The following is a 12073-nucleotide window of genomic DNA, read 5'->3' on the forward strand; positions in this document are numbered from 1 at the left end:
ACTTTGCTCTGAAACTCACCATGTGCAACATTGCATCCTTCACACCACTTCTGCAGTTGTCATCTTTTCACAAACACTACACCAGACTCACAACACGCCACACTTACCTGGTGCGGTGTCCGGATGTCGTGAAACCTGACCCAGAAGCGGGAAAATCGAAAAACAGGCTGAACACTGCTGACAAGTACCTGTTAATAGGCAGGTAATTGCCTTTAATCCGCTTCCCACCGCTAGGTGTCGGGTCCATTCGCAAATCGGGGACCCAACACTTGGGAAGGCTGTTTGGAGGCGGGTTGATGGCGAGTTCGGGATCCGCCATCAATCAATGGACTTTAACCTCTGACCCGCCTCTCTGAGCGCCGGCAAAATCGCGGCCTTGTTGTCAGAGGTGAGAGTGGAGGAGACAGGTTTAAGAAGACGGTTTGCAGTGGAGAATAGAAGCTGGGGTTTACCTTTGCATTTCAGAATGATTCTGGAATAGTGAGCAGGACCCGATAATGTGGTCCAGCCATATCTGGCGGTGAATGGCTAAACCAGTTGGCCGCCATATCCGTTTAAGTCTGCATCCGTCTGCCCTCTCCACTTCCCTCTCCCCCTTTAAAGCCCTCCTTAAAACCCACCTCTTTGGCCAAACTTTGAGTCACCCCTCCTAATCTTCTTTGTCTCTTTTTGACTGATAATGCCTCTGTGAAGTGACTTGGGACATTTTTCTACATTACAAGCGCCATATAAATGCAAGTTGTTGTTGCTGAAACAACTGTATTCTCACTTTGTGATGGAAGTGACATTTCTAAATTGTATTAACTGGAAAATATTAATATGAATGTGATTGAATTTCTAAGTCCCCAGATTAATGGTACAGGGGATGAAGCAGATTGACCTGAAAGGATGATTTATGCACTCACCGGGTAAACCCAGACACAGCAGGACACTGTAGTAAATGATTTGAATGACTCCCAGTACACACGGTGATCTCTCTGAGTTTGATTCACCCCTTTCCTGCCAGGGGGCCGGGAACGTGCTATTGTGCACTTCAATCATTGTTCTTTGTCGGGAAGCACGTCAGAGCACCTGCAAAGTAAAGAACATTTATAAAGCCTGATGAAAATGGAAGAGATTGTCAATGCATCTTAATGACTGTTGCAATCTGATGAGACTTAATAATAATAAAAAGTCCTTAGGGGGCTTTATTACCTAATCCAGTCCATTCAGGGTTGCAGTAGCCTTTCTTAAAGTACACAAGGCAGTGTCAGCCAGTGGCGTAGTGGGTAGACCCCTCGCCTCTGAGTCAGAAGGTCATGGGTTCACAGTCCCATGCCAGAGACTTGAGTACAAACATCTCAGCTGACACTCCAGTGCAGTGCTGAGGGAGGGCTGCACTGTCGGAGGTGCCGTCTTTCGGATGAGATGTTAAACTGAGGACCTGTCTGCCCTCTCAGGTGGATGTAAAAGATCCCATGCCACTATTTTGAAGAAGAGCAGGGGAGTTATCCCTGGCGTCCTGGGCCAATATTTATCCCTCAATCAACATAACAAAAAAAAATCTGCTTATCTGGTCATTATCACATTGCTGTTTGTGGGAGCTTGTTGTGCGCAAATTGGCTGCCGCGTTTCCCACATTACAACCGTGACTGCACTTCATTGGCTGTAAAAGCACTTTGGGAGGTCTGGTGATTGTGAAAGGCGCTATAGAAATGCAAGTCTTTCTTTTTTTTCCTTTTCAAGCCAGGATAATAATTTCACACTTCACTCAGTCAATACTGTCCATTAGGAAATGCCCTGCTTTTTGCTCACATTATTGCGTGATACCAAATGAATGGTTAAAGCTCCAGAGGCTATCGCTGGTAATTTATTTAGATAGGTATTGTCCCACATTTGCTCAATTGAATTCCACACACGTTTAAAGCAATGATTTGCTTTGAGTTGATTTCTTTTAATTCCAATTACTTAATATTAACAATTACCACACACGGCCACAAAAGTGAGATTGATTATGTTTTATATCTGTAAGGAATCTATTCATAAACTGATGGTACTTTGCAGGTGAGTCAGAGCAACAGAATAGCAACAGAACAGATTTCTCGGAAATTGTAATATGCATATGTAGATATCAGTTACTCAGAACTAGGCAGCTCTTCGTTATTACTTCTAATGGGGTAATTATAAATATGGCTCCTAGTTTTCAGTGTTTTTTTTAACAGTTACGCTAAATTCGGTATGGAAATTTTGAGGCCTCAACAACAGTAGTAACTGAAAGTTACCCTGTGGTAGACTTTGGTGAGAGTGAATGAGAGCTTGTACGGCAAAACTTTTATGACAAGAAAAAGGTCATTTTACAGATATTGGTCATTTAGGGAGCTGGGAAGGGCAGTCGGGACTTGGAAGTCAAAATTTCAATGGAGCTGTCCGAGTTTTAAAATCTCCACAATAATTAGGGTAACAGGAAAAGTGAATTGTGAGGAATGATTAATACATCTGAAAATAAATGACATTTTCCCAGACATGAAATTAAATGTCTGTGTCAGCCGTGGCTCAGTGGGCAGCACTCTCACCTCTGAGTCAGAAGGTTGTGGGTTCAAGTCTCACTCCAGAGCACAAAAATCTAGGCTGACACTCCAGTGCAGTGCTGAGGGAGTGCTGCACTGTCGGAGGTGCCGTCTTTTGGATGAGACGTTAAACCAAGATCCTGTCTGCTCTCAGGTGGACGTTAAAGATCCCACGGCATTATTTTGAAGAAGAGCAGGGGGAGTTATCCCCGGTGTCCTGGCCAATATTTATCCTTCAACCATCATCACTAAAACAAATTATCTGGTCATTATCACATTGCTGTTTGTGGGACCTTGCTGTGCATCCAATTGGCTGCCGCATTTCCCACATTGCAACAGTGACCACCCTTCAAAAAGTACTTCATTGGCTGTAAAGCGCTTTGGGACATCCGGAGGTTGTGAAAGGCGCTATAGAAATGCAAGGCTTTCTCTTTCAGACAGCGTTCCACAAATATCACCCTCTGGGTTATTCCAACACAGGCTCCCATTCGTTTTTACAGCCTATTGGTCCAGGCACCCTGACATTTTTTTACAGGACGCAGTCATGCTTGTATTTGACTGTCTGTCCCCTGAGAGTTGTAGGAATTGATTCAGCAACAAAGAATTTCCCGCTATGGGAGTGGGCTGAATAAAATGAGATATGTACATAGGTTCTGTTCATGCAAACAAAACCAAACTGTTTATAAAAATAATTATTTTCTTCTTCAGACACCATGTTATTACCATGTTATGCAAAAATATATTATTCAGTATGAACATACAAACAACACTATTCATCCTCTCCAACCATCAGCGTTTCTGGACCCGAATCCACATGTGAGTGTGTGCCAACAAAAATCAGCCCATACTGGGCCTCTCTCCCCTCAGCGCTGCTCCTATGAGAGAGACTCCTGTTGCTAATTGAGGTGATCCCCACTGCTACATGCTGGAGGTGGGAATTCTCACGGGACTTCCCATCAACAGTATGCAAAAGCAGTACTCAGGTGGGAGTGGCATTGAGGGGAGAGGGAAGGGGATAATGGATGGTAATGAAGGGGCGAAGGAAAGGGGAACAAATGGCAATGACGGGGATAGGGTAGGGGGCAAGATAGGGGAGAGGGAAATGGATGACAATGAAGAGGAGAGACAAGAAGGGGGAGACCGGGAGGGGTGCTTTGGGGGGAGTGAGGAAAAGCTAGCACTTTGGGCTTTAGTCACATGCAAGTGACATAGTGATGCATTTCAACAAGATTTATGTTGCTGCATCTCATGTTCATAAACAAACGGAAAAGGACAGTTTTAGTGCATGATTTAGGAGCTGGCTTCTCCCCACGTGTCAGTTTTGAGGTCAATTAACAACAGTGAAAAACGGTTTTCTTGACAAGTGTAATTACTGATGCAGGCAAGATAATCCCCTTCGCAAATGGATCGGAATCTTAAAGGGACAGTGGAAACCAATTCTTCATATAAGCAAGCCTTCCATTGCAATTGGCTCCCGACTGCTCCATACTGATTGCTGTAACAGGCTTGTGTCATTAAAATTAGGACTCTTTATTTGACTGTTTTAACCTATTACACATTTTGCACAGATAATCAAATCAAAATCAAATCAAAAATCAAATCAAATCAACTTTTATTGTCATTGTTAGTGCACAAGTGCAGTACAACGAAATGTAGGCTTGCGGCTCCCGAGAGTGTACATTTGGATTAAGACATTTAAACATTCAACATACATTTGGCTTGTAGTATATTAACATAAATATGACCATAATAAAGTGCATTGGCAGATGTGCAGGCTTTAGAGTTTATTTGTGGAGTTCAGTAGGATGACAGCCCTGGGAAAGAAGCTGTACAAAAAAATTGGTCTAACCTGACGAACTTAACACATTACAAAGATCTTTGAAATGAATCCTTCCGTGAGCACTTTTAAAAGCTGATATAGTAATGAGTGTCAGTGAAGAATTCCTCTGTGTAACAAAATTGAAAACCCCATTCTTTATAAACATCAGCGCAGAAGAAATCTTCCCCCTGTAACACTAACAACCTTTTGTTGAATGATATAAAATGCAGAACAAGGTACTGGTGCTGATCCAGGATCAGCTGCTGTTCAAGAGCTCTCCAAAATACAGGACTGGCCCTTCGAAAGGAAATGTGTGAGTCATTCCTACGCACAAATGCCACGAAGCAGCCGTTCACCAACACGTAAGCACGTAGACCATTTCAGTGTGAACTATGAAACGCTCCTGTTATCTTTCAACAGAAAGCCAAGGCAATTACTATGAAAATGAACTCCCTCCGCCCTATAGGAATGGAATTTACAGGCACATCAACAGATGTTGGCTGAAATAAGCAAAGAGTAATTACGGTGATAGGCCATTGTCTCATATCGCTTATCATGAAATATAAGGATAGATTTTAGCTCCTCACCCCACCTGCCTGCTCCATTCCCACCGGGAATGATGTTGGGACGGGGGAGAGAACGGAGGAGTCATGCCACGGTCCCGTCCATCTTTACTAACGATTCAGGACATAGGAATATAGGAACAGGAGCAGGCCATTCTGCCCCTCGAGCCTGTTCCACCATTCCGTTAGATCATGGCTGATCTGTATCTCATCCCCGGCAGATATCACCATTGCTGCGACAGCATTTTAACTTCCAGATCCGGGGTGGTGGTGGTGGGAGTGATGGGGGTGGGCTGGGGGGGGGCGGGGGGAGGGGGGTACGCAGGTGAATTTAGAGTGCGGGCCTCATAATATTTGGAATATTTTCTTTTCATTCAAATTTTACCTAAACACTGAAAGCTCAATTACATTTTTTTATGTTTGCGCATCAGCTTAAACCAACATTTTGTGCTGTTTTTTGACATTAACTAGGTCCCCCTGTGCAGAATCTTCTCAGTTGGATTGTAACCATAGAGTGTTAAGTGAAGACATATGTCGCTCCAGCCCACACCCATATGCTCACTTCAACAACAACAGCTTGTATTTATATAGCACTTTTAGCACAGTAAAACGTTCTAAGGCATTTCACAGGAGCGATTATCAAACAGAATTTGACACCGAACCACATAGGTTGATATTAGGACAGGTGACTAAAAGCTTGGTCAAAGGGGTAGGTTTTAAGGAGCGTCTTAAAGGAGGAAAGAGCGAGGTAGAGAAGCAGAGAGGTTTAGGCAGGGAATTCCAGAGCTTAAGGCCTAGGCAGCTGAAAGCACAGCCGTCAATGGTGGAGCGATGGAAATCGGGGATGCGCATCAGGAACATTACATTCCTGATCTATTGATTGGCTTTGACAGCCAATTGCCAATCTCAGGACAGGTGGATAAGGTGGTTAAAAAGGCATATGGGATACTTGCCTTAATTAGCCGAGGCATAGAATATAAGAGCAGGAAGATTATGATGGAGCTGTACAAAACGCTAGTTAGGCCACAGCTGGAATACTGTGTGCAGTTCTGGTCACCACACTATAGGAGGGATGTGATTGCATTGGAGAAGGTGCAGAGGAGATTCACCAGGATGTTACTTGGGCTGGAGTGCTTCAGCTATGAAGAGAGACGGAACAGGCTGGAGTTGTTTTCCTTAGAGCAGAGAAGGCTGAGGGGGGACCTGATTGAGGTGTACAAAATTATGAGGGGCATAGATAGGGTAGATAGAAAGGAACTTTTCCCCTTTGTAGAGGGGTCAATAATCAGGGCCCATAGTTTCAAGGTAAGGGGCAGGAGGTTTAGAGGGGATTTGCGGAAAAACTTTTTCACCCAGAGGTTGGTTGAAATCTGGAACTCACTGCCTGAAAGGGTGGTCGAGGCAGGAACCCTCACAACATTCAAGAAGCATTTAGATGAGCACTTGAAACGCCATAGCATACAAGGCTACGGACGAAGTGCTGGAAAATGGGATTAGAATAGACAGGGTTTGATGTCCGGCGCGGACACGATGGGCCGAAGGGCCTCTTTCTGTGCTGTATAACTCTATGACTCTATGACTATGGCTCATATCCGTCAATACGCTGCGCCAGAATGTTCAGATACAATTTGTTGCATTATAATGAAAAAACACAATAGTAGGTTAAAGAAAAGAAAAAATAAGTACCTACAATATAGGGTCGATTTTAACCCACCTCCCAGCCTGGCTGTAAAGCGCAGGCAGAGGGTTAAAGATAATGGGGAGGGGAGAGTTCCCACACCCCCATAATATTTAGTTGCTTGAATTCAGGCATGGGAAGGCCGTCCGCTTCCAGAGGAGCGGGGACCTGGTTTCAATGACAAGCTCAATAAATGACAAGGTATTTTAACCACAGGCCTGACTAAAGCCCAGACAGTCTCGAACCAGCAGCAGGGATCCTGGCCACAGCAGGCTCAGGTAAGTCAGATTTGAAACATTTTTTTTTAAGGGTTCCTCATGGGCCAGGTGGAGCAGGAGCGCTCCTGCTGGCCCACGCGGATAGCTTGGGCCTCCTGTGCCCCGGGCTTTCCCTGCCCCTCCTCCCCCCTCGCTCCCCAATCACCGACTTTGTAAGCCCCCACCCCAATGTTTACTTAACTTGCCGAGGGACCGTCACTGTGGATGCCCAGCGGAGGCCTGAACCCCCACCCCCCCCGCCCACCGCCCGCCCCCAAACCAACAGATTTTGCCTCTCACGCTGGTGGTGACGTCATTCTCACCGTCAGTGTCAAGTCATGTAAATGAGGCTCTGGAGTTAAAATCTCTTGGGCATCACACTCCAGGAGGCTAGATGGTTCGCTACTCACTTCCGCCCGGGTTCCCACCCTAATTTAAAATTGAGGCTTCTGACTCTGTCTAATATAACTAGCAAACGTTTCAGCTTCTTGTATAGAATGGTGAGAGAGGGTTAGATACAGAATGGTGAGAGAGGGTTAGACACAGAATGGTGAGAGAGGGTTAGACACAGAATGGTGAGAGAGGGTCAGACACAGAATGGTGAGAGATGGTTAGACACAGAATGGTGAGAGAGGGTTAGACACAGAATGGTGAGAGAGGGTTAGACACAGAATGGTGAGAGAGGGTTAGACACAGAATGGTGAGAGAGGGTCAGACACAGAATGGTGAGAGATGGTTAGACACAGAATGGGGAGAGAGGGTTAGACACAGAATGGTGAGAGAGGGTTAGACACAGAATGGTGAGAGATGGTTAGACACAGAATGGGGAGAGAGGGTTAGATACAGAATGGTGAGAGAGGGTTAGACACAGAATGGTGAGAGAGGGTTAGACACAGAATGGTGAGAGAGGGTTAGACACAGAATGGTGAGAGAGGGTTAGACACAGAATGGTGAGAGGGTTAGACACAGAATGGTGAGAGAGGGTTAGACACAGAATGGTGAGAGGGTTAGACACAGAATGGTGAGAGGGTTAGACACAGAATGGTGAGAGGGTTAGACACAGAATGGTGAGAGAGGGTTAGACACAGAATGGTGAGAGGGTTAGACACAGAATGGTGAGAGAGGGTTAGACACAGAATGGTGAGAGAGGGTTAGGTACAGAATGGTGAGAGAGGGTTAGACACAGAATGGTGAGAGAGGGTTAGACACAGAATGGTGAGAGAGGGTTAGACACAGAATGGTGAGAGAGGGTTAGGTACAGAATGGTGAGAGAGGGTTAGACACAGAATGGTGAGAGGGTTAGACACAGAATGGTGAGAGAGGGTCAGACACAGAATGGTGAGAGATGGTTAGACACAGAATGGGGAGAGAGGGTTAGATACAGAATGGTGAGAGAGGGTTAGACACAGAATGGTGAGAGATGGTTAGACACAGAATGGGGAGAGAGGGTTAGATACAGAATGGTGAGAGAGGGTTAGACACAGAATGGTGAGAGAGGGTTAGACACAGAATGGTGAGAGGGTTAGACACAGAATGGTGAGACAGGGTTAGACACAGAATGGTGAGAGGGGGTTAGACACAGAATGGTGAGAGCGGGTTAGACACAGAATGGTGAGACAGTTAGACACAGAATGGTGAGAGAGGGTTAGACACAGAATCGTGAGAGAGGGTTAGACACAGAATGGTGAGAGGGTTAGACACAGAATGGTGAGAGAGGGTTAGACACAGAATGGTGAGAGGGGGTTAGACACAGAATGGTGAGAGGGGGTTAGACACAGAATGGTGAGAGAGGGTTAGACACAGAATGGTGAGAGGGGGTTAGACACAGAATGGTGAGAGAGGGTTAGACACAGAATGGTGAGAGGGGGTTAGACACAGAATGGTGAGAGAGGGTTAGACACAGAATGGTGAGAGAGTTAGACACAGAATGGTGAGAGAGGGTTAGACACAATGGTGAGAGAGGGTTAGACACAGAATGGTGAGAGAGTTAGACACAGAATGGTGAGAGAGGGTTAGACACAGAATGGTGAGAGAGGATTAGACACAGAATGGTGAGAGAGGGTTAGACACAGAATGGTGAGAGAGTTAGACACAGAATGGTGAGAGAGGGTTAGACACAGAATGGTGAGAGGGGGGTTAGACACAGAATGGTGAGAGAGGGTTAGACACAGAATGGTGAGAGAGGGTTAGACACAGAGTAGTGAGAGAGGGTTAGACACAGAATGGGGAGAGAGGGTTAGACACAGAATGGTGAGAGAGGGTTAGACACAGAATGGTGAGAGAGTTAGACACAGAATGGTGAGAGAGGGTTAGACACAGAATGGTGAGAGAGTTAGACACAGAATGGTGAGAGAGGGTTAGACACAGAACGGTGAGAGAGAGTTAGACACAGAATGGTGAGAGAGGGTTAGACACAGAATGGTGAGAGAGTTAGACACAGAATGGTGAGAGAGGGTCAGACACAGAATGGTGAGAGGGTTAGACACAGAATGGGGAGAGAGGGTTAGACACAGAATGGTGAGAGAGGGTTAGACACAGAATGGTGAGAGGGGGGTTAGACACAGAATGGTGAGAGAGGGTTAGACACAGAATGGTGAGAGAGGGTTAGACACAGAGTAGTGAGAGAGGGTTAGACACAGAATGGGGAGAGAGGGTTAGACACAGAATGGTGAGAGGGGGTTAGACACAGAATGGTGAGAGAGGGTTAGACACAGAATGGTGAGAGAGTTAGACACAGAATGGTGAGAGAGGGTTAGACACAGAATGGTGAGAGAGTTAGATACAGAATGGTGAGAGAGGGTTAGACACAGAACGGTGAGAGAGAGTTAGACACAGAATGGTGAGAGAGGGTTAGACACAGAATGGGGAGAGAGGGTTAGACACAGAATGGTGAGAGAGGGTTAGACACAGAATGGTGAGAGAGTTAGACACAGAATGGTGAGAGAGGGTTAGACACAGAACGGTGAGAGAGAGTTAGACACAGAATGGTGAGAGAGGGTCAGACACAGAATGGTGAGAGAGGGTTAGACACAGAATGGTGAGAGAGGGTTAGACACAGAATGGTGAGAGAGGGTTAGACACAGAATGGTGAGAGAGGGTTAGACACAGAATGGTGAGAGAGTTAGACACAGAATGGTAAGAGGGGGTTAGACACAGAATGGTGAGAGGGTTAGACACAGAATGGTGAGAGAGGGTTAGACACAGAATGGTGAGAGGGTTAGACACAGAATGGTGAGAGAGGGTTAGACACAGAATGGTGAGAGGGTTAGACACAGAATGGTGAGAGAGGGTTAGACACAGAATGGTGAGAGAGGGTTTGACACAGAATGGTGAGAGAGGGTTAGACACAGAATGGTGAGAGAGGGTTAGACACAGAATGGTGAGAGGGTTAGACACAGAATGGGGAGAGAGGGTTAGACACAGAATGGTGAGAGGGTTAGACACAGAATGGGGAGAGAGGGTTAGGCACAGAATGGTGAGAGAGGGTTGGACACAGAATGGTGAGAGAGTTAGACACAGAATGGGGAGAGAGGGTTAGACACAGAATGGTGAGAGAGGGTTAGACACAGAATGGTGAGAGAGGGTTAGACACAGAATGGTGAGAGAGGGTTAGACACAGAATGGGGAGAGAGGGTTAGACACAGAATGGTGAGAGAGGGTTCGACACAGAATGGTGAGAGAGGGTTAGACACAGAATGGTGAGAGAGGGTTAGACACAGAATGGTGAGAGAGGGTTAGACACAGAATGGTGAGAGAGGGTTAGACACAGAATGGTGAGAGAGGGTTAGACACAGAATGGTGAGAGAGGGTTAGACACAGAATGGTGAGAGAGGGTTTGACACAGAATGGTGAGAGGGGGTTTGACACAGAATGGTGAGAGAGGGTTTGACACAGAATGGTGAGAGAGGGTTAGACACAGCACGGTGAGAAAAAAGTGTAGGCCTAACAAGATGTGTTATGCACAGAGCACACAGGAGCTCTCTGAGTTTATTCTGTGCGATGACAATCAATAATTAAGCTGTCTCCAGAGGCTTAAATAAATATCTCATTCCGTTTTGTCCATTGTTCGCCCTCCTCCAATTGTATTTCTAGGCTATAATAAAACCTGTTGGAAAGTGTTGAATTTATCTGTACTAATGTTAGATGAGTTTTTTGCTCTGCACGAGTATCACACACAAATGCAACAGCTACTTTTCCTGGTCTGCTTTACAAGCAAATTGGAAGCAAATCACTCATTTGGAATTCTGATTATAATGTATAATAATCAAGGTTCTCTACTGAATGTAACATCTCACCCAAAATAGCTGAAAGAAAGCGGGGACACGTCGAGCCATGTTTAATGTTTCCCACTCATACGTTTCTATCACGACAAACCAACTCATTTTTGAAGGGGCTAAATCATATCATAATTAGCAAGGCGCTGATTTTATGGTACTCGGACCCACTATTTCCCCATTGTCCTCCCTCTATTCTTTCACCAGTGCCAGTGTATAAAATACAGACTATCTAAAAAAGACTGAGTTCAGAATTCACCTTTAAAGAAAACTTAGAAGTCACCTACCTCTGCTGCTTGCCAGCTGTAACCCTTTGTCAAGTTTGGAAGGCTCATTTTTTTCTTCAACTACCGGCTTCACTGCAGCGCATTTTTTTTTAAAAAGCAATCCATCGCAGCTCTAATCTCTGAGATGGAATGAAAAGTTGAAGGGCGCCTGGCTTTTGAAGGAGTGCAAGCCTTCAAATGGCTCTTGCCATGGCAGATAGATTGTGACTGCGAATGTCGCTGGCACCTGAGACTGGGATGGTTGGGTGCAATACCACATTGGAGTGGGAGACACTGAGCTGAATCAGCAGCGCAGCTCTCTCTCTCTCTCTCTCTCTCTCTCTCTCCTTTAGTTGCTAGCCTGTAATGATGATTAAAAAAAAGGGAGGGTGCAAAGATGCAGGCAATTAAACGTTAAAAAGATGAGGAGGAAGGTGAGAGTCCACACAGTACCGTAAATGAGCCTGAATGCAATTTGCAGCATGAATACATGCTGTCGCCAAGGGATGAGTCAATCATGCAAAGAGTGTTCTTGTTGGCTTAGCCCCTGAGCGCGGATCAGCAAATGTGAAACAAGCTGAAATTTCATAAATCAGAGAAGGCTGTTGTCTCTGCCCATTATATAACAATCATAACTTGACACTGCTGTCTCTTTACGCTACCAAAAAAA

General features: G+C 45.5%; 1 protein-coding gene across 1 annotated transcript in view; it reads right to left on the bottom strand.

The window, feature by feature from the left end:
* The window catches only part of gpr142 (G protein-coupled receptor 142), a 35502-nt gene extending 23636 nt beyond the window's left edge, over positions 1-11866 (bottom strand). The window contains exons 1-2 of the mRNA XM_085963792.1: positions 11425-11866; positions 906-1071 (exon numbers count right to left, since the gene is read on the bottom strand). Coding sequence (XP_085819918.1) covers positions 906-1041 — 136 coding nt within the window. The 5' untranslated portion in view covers positions 1042-1071; positions 11425-11866. The remainder of the gene's footprint in view (positions 1-905; positions 1072-11424) is intronic.
* Between the last annotated feature and the right edge of the window lie 207 nt (positions 11867-12073).

The sequence above is a fragment of the Somniosus microcephalus genome, chromosome 21, assembly GCF_052327205.1.
Source record: "Somniosus microcephalus isolate GS21.2 chromosome 21, FLI_Smic_1.0, whole genome shotgun sequence".
Classification (NCBI taxonomy): domain Eukaryota; kingdom Metazoa; phylum Chordata; class Chondrichthyes; order Squaliformes; family Somniosidae; genus Somniosus; species Somniosus microcephalus.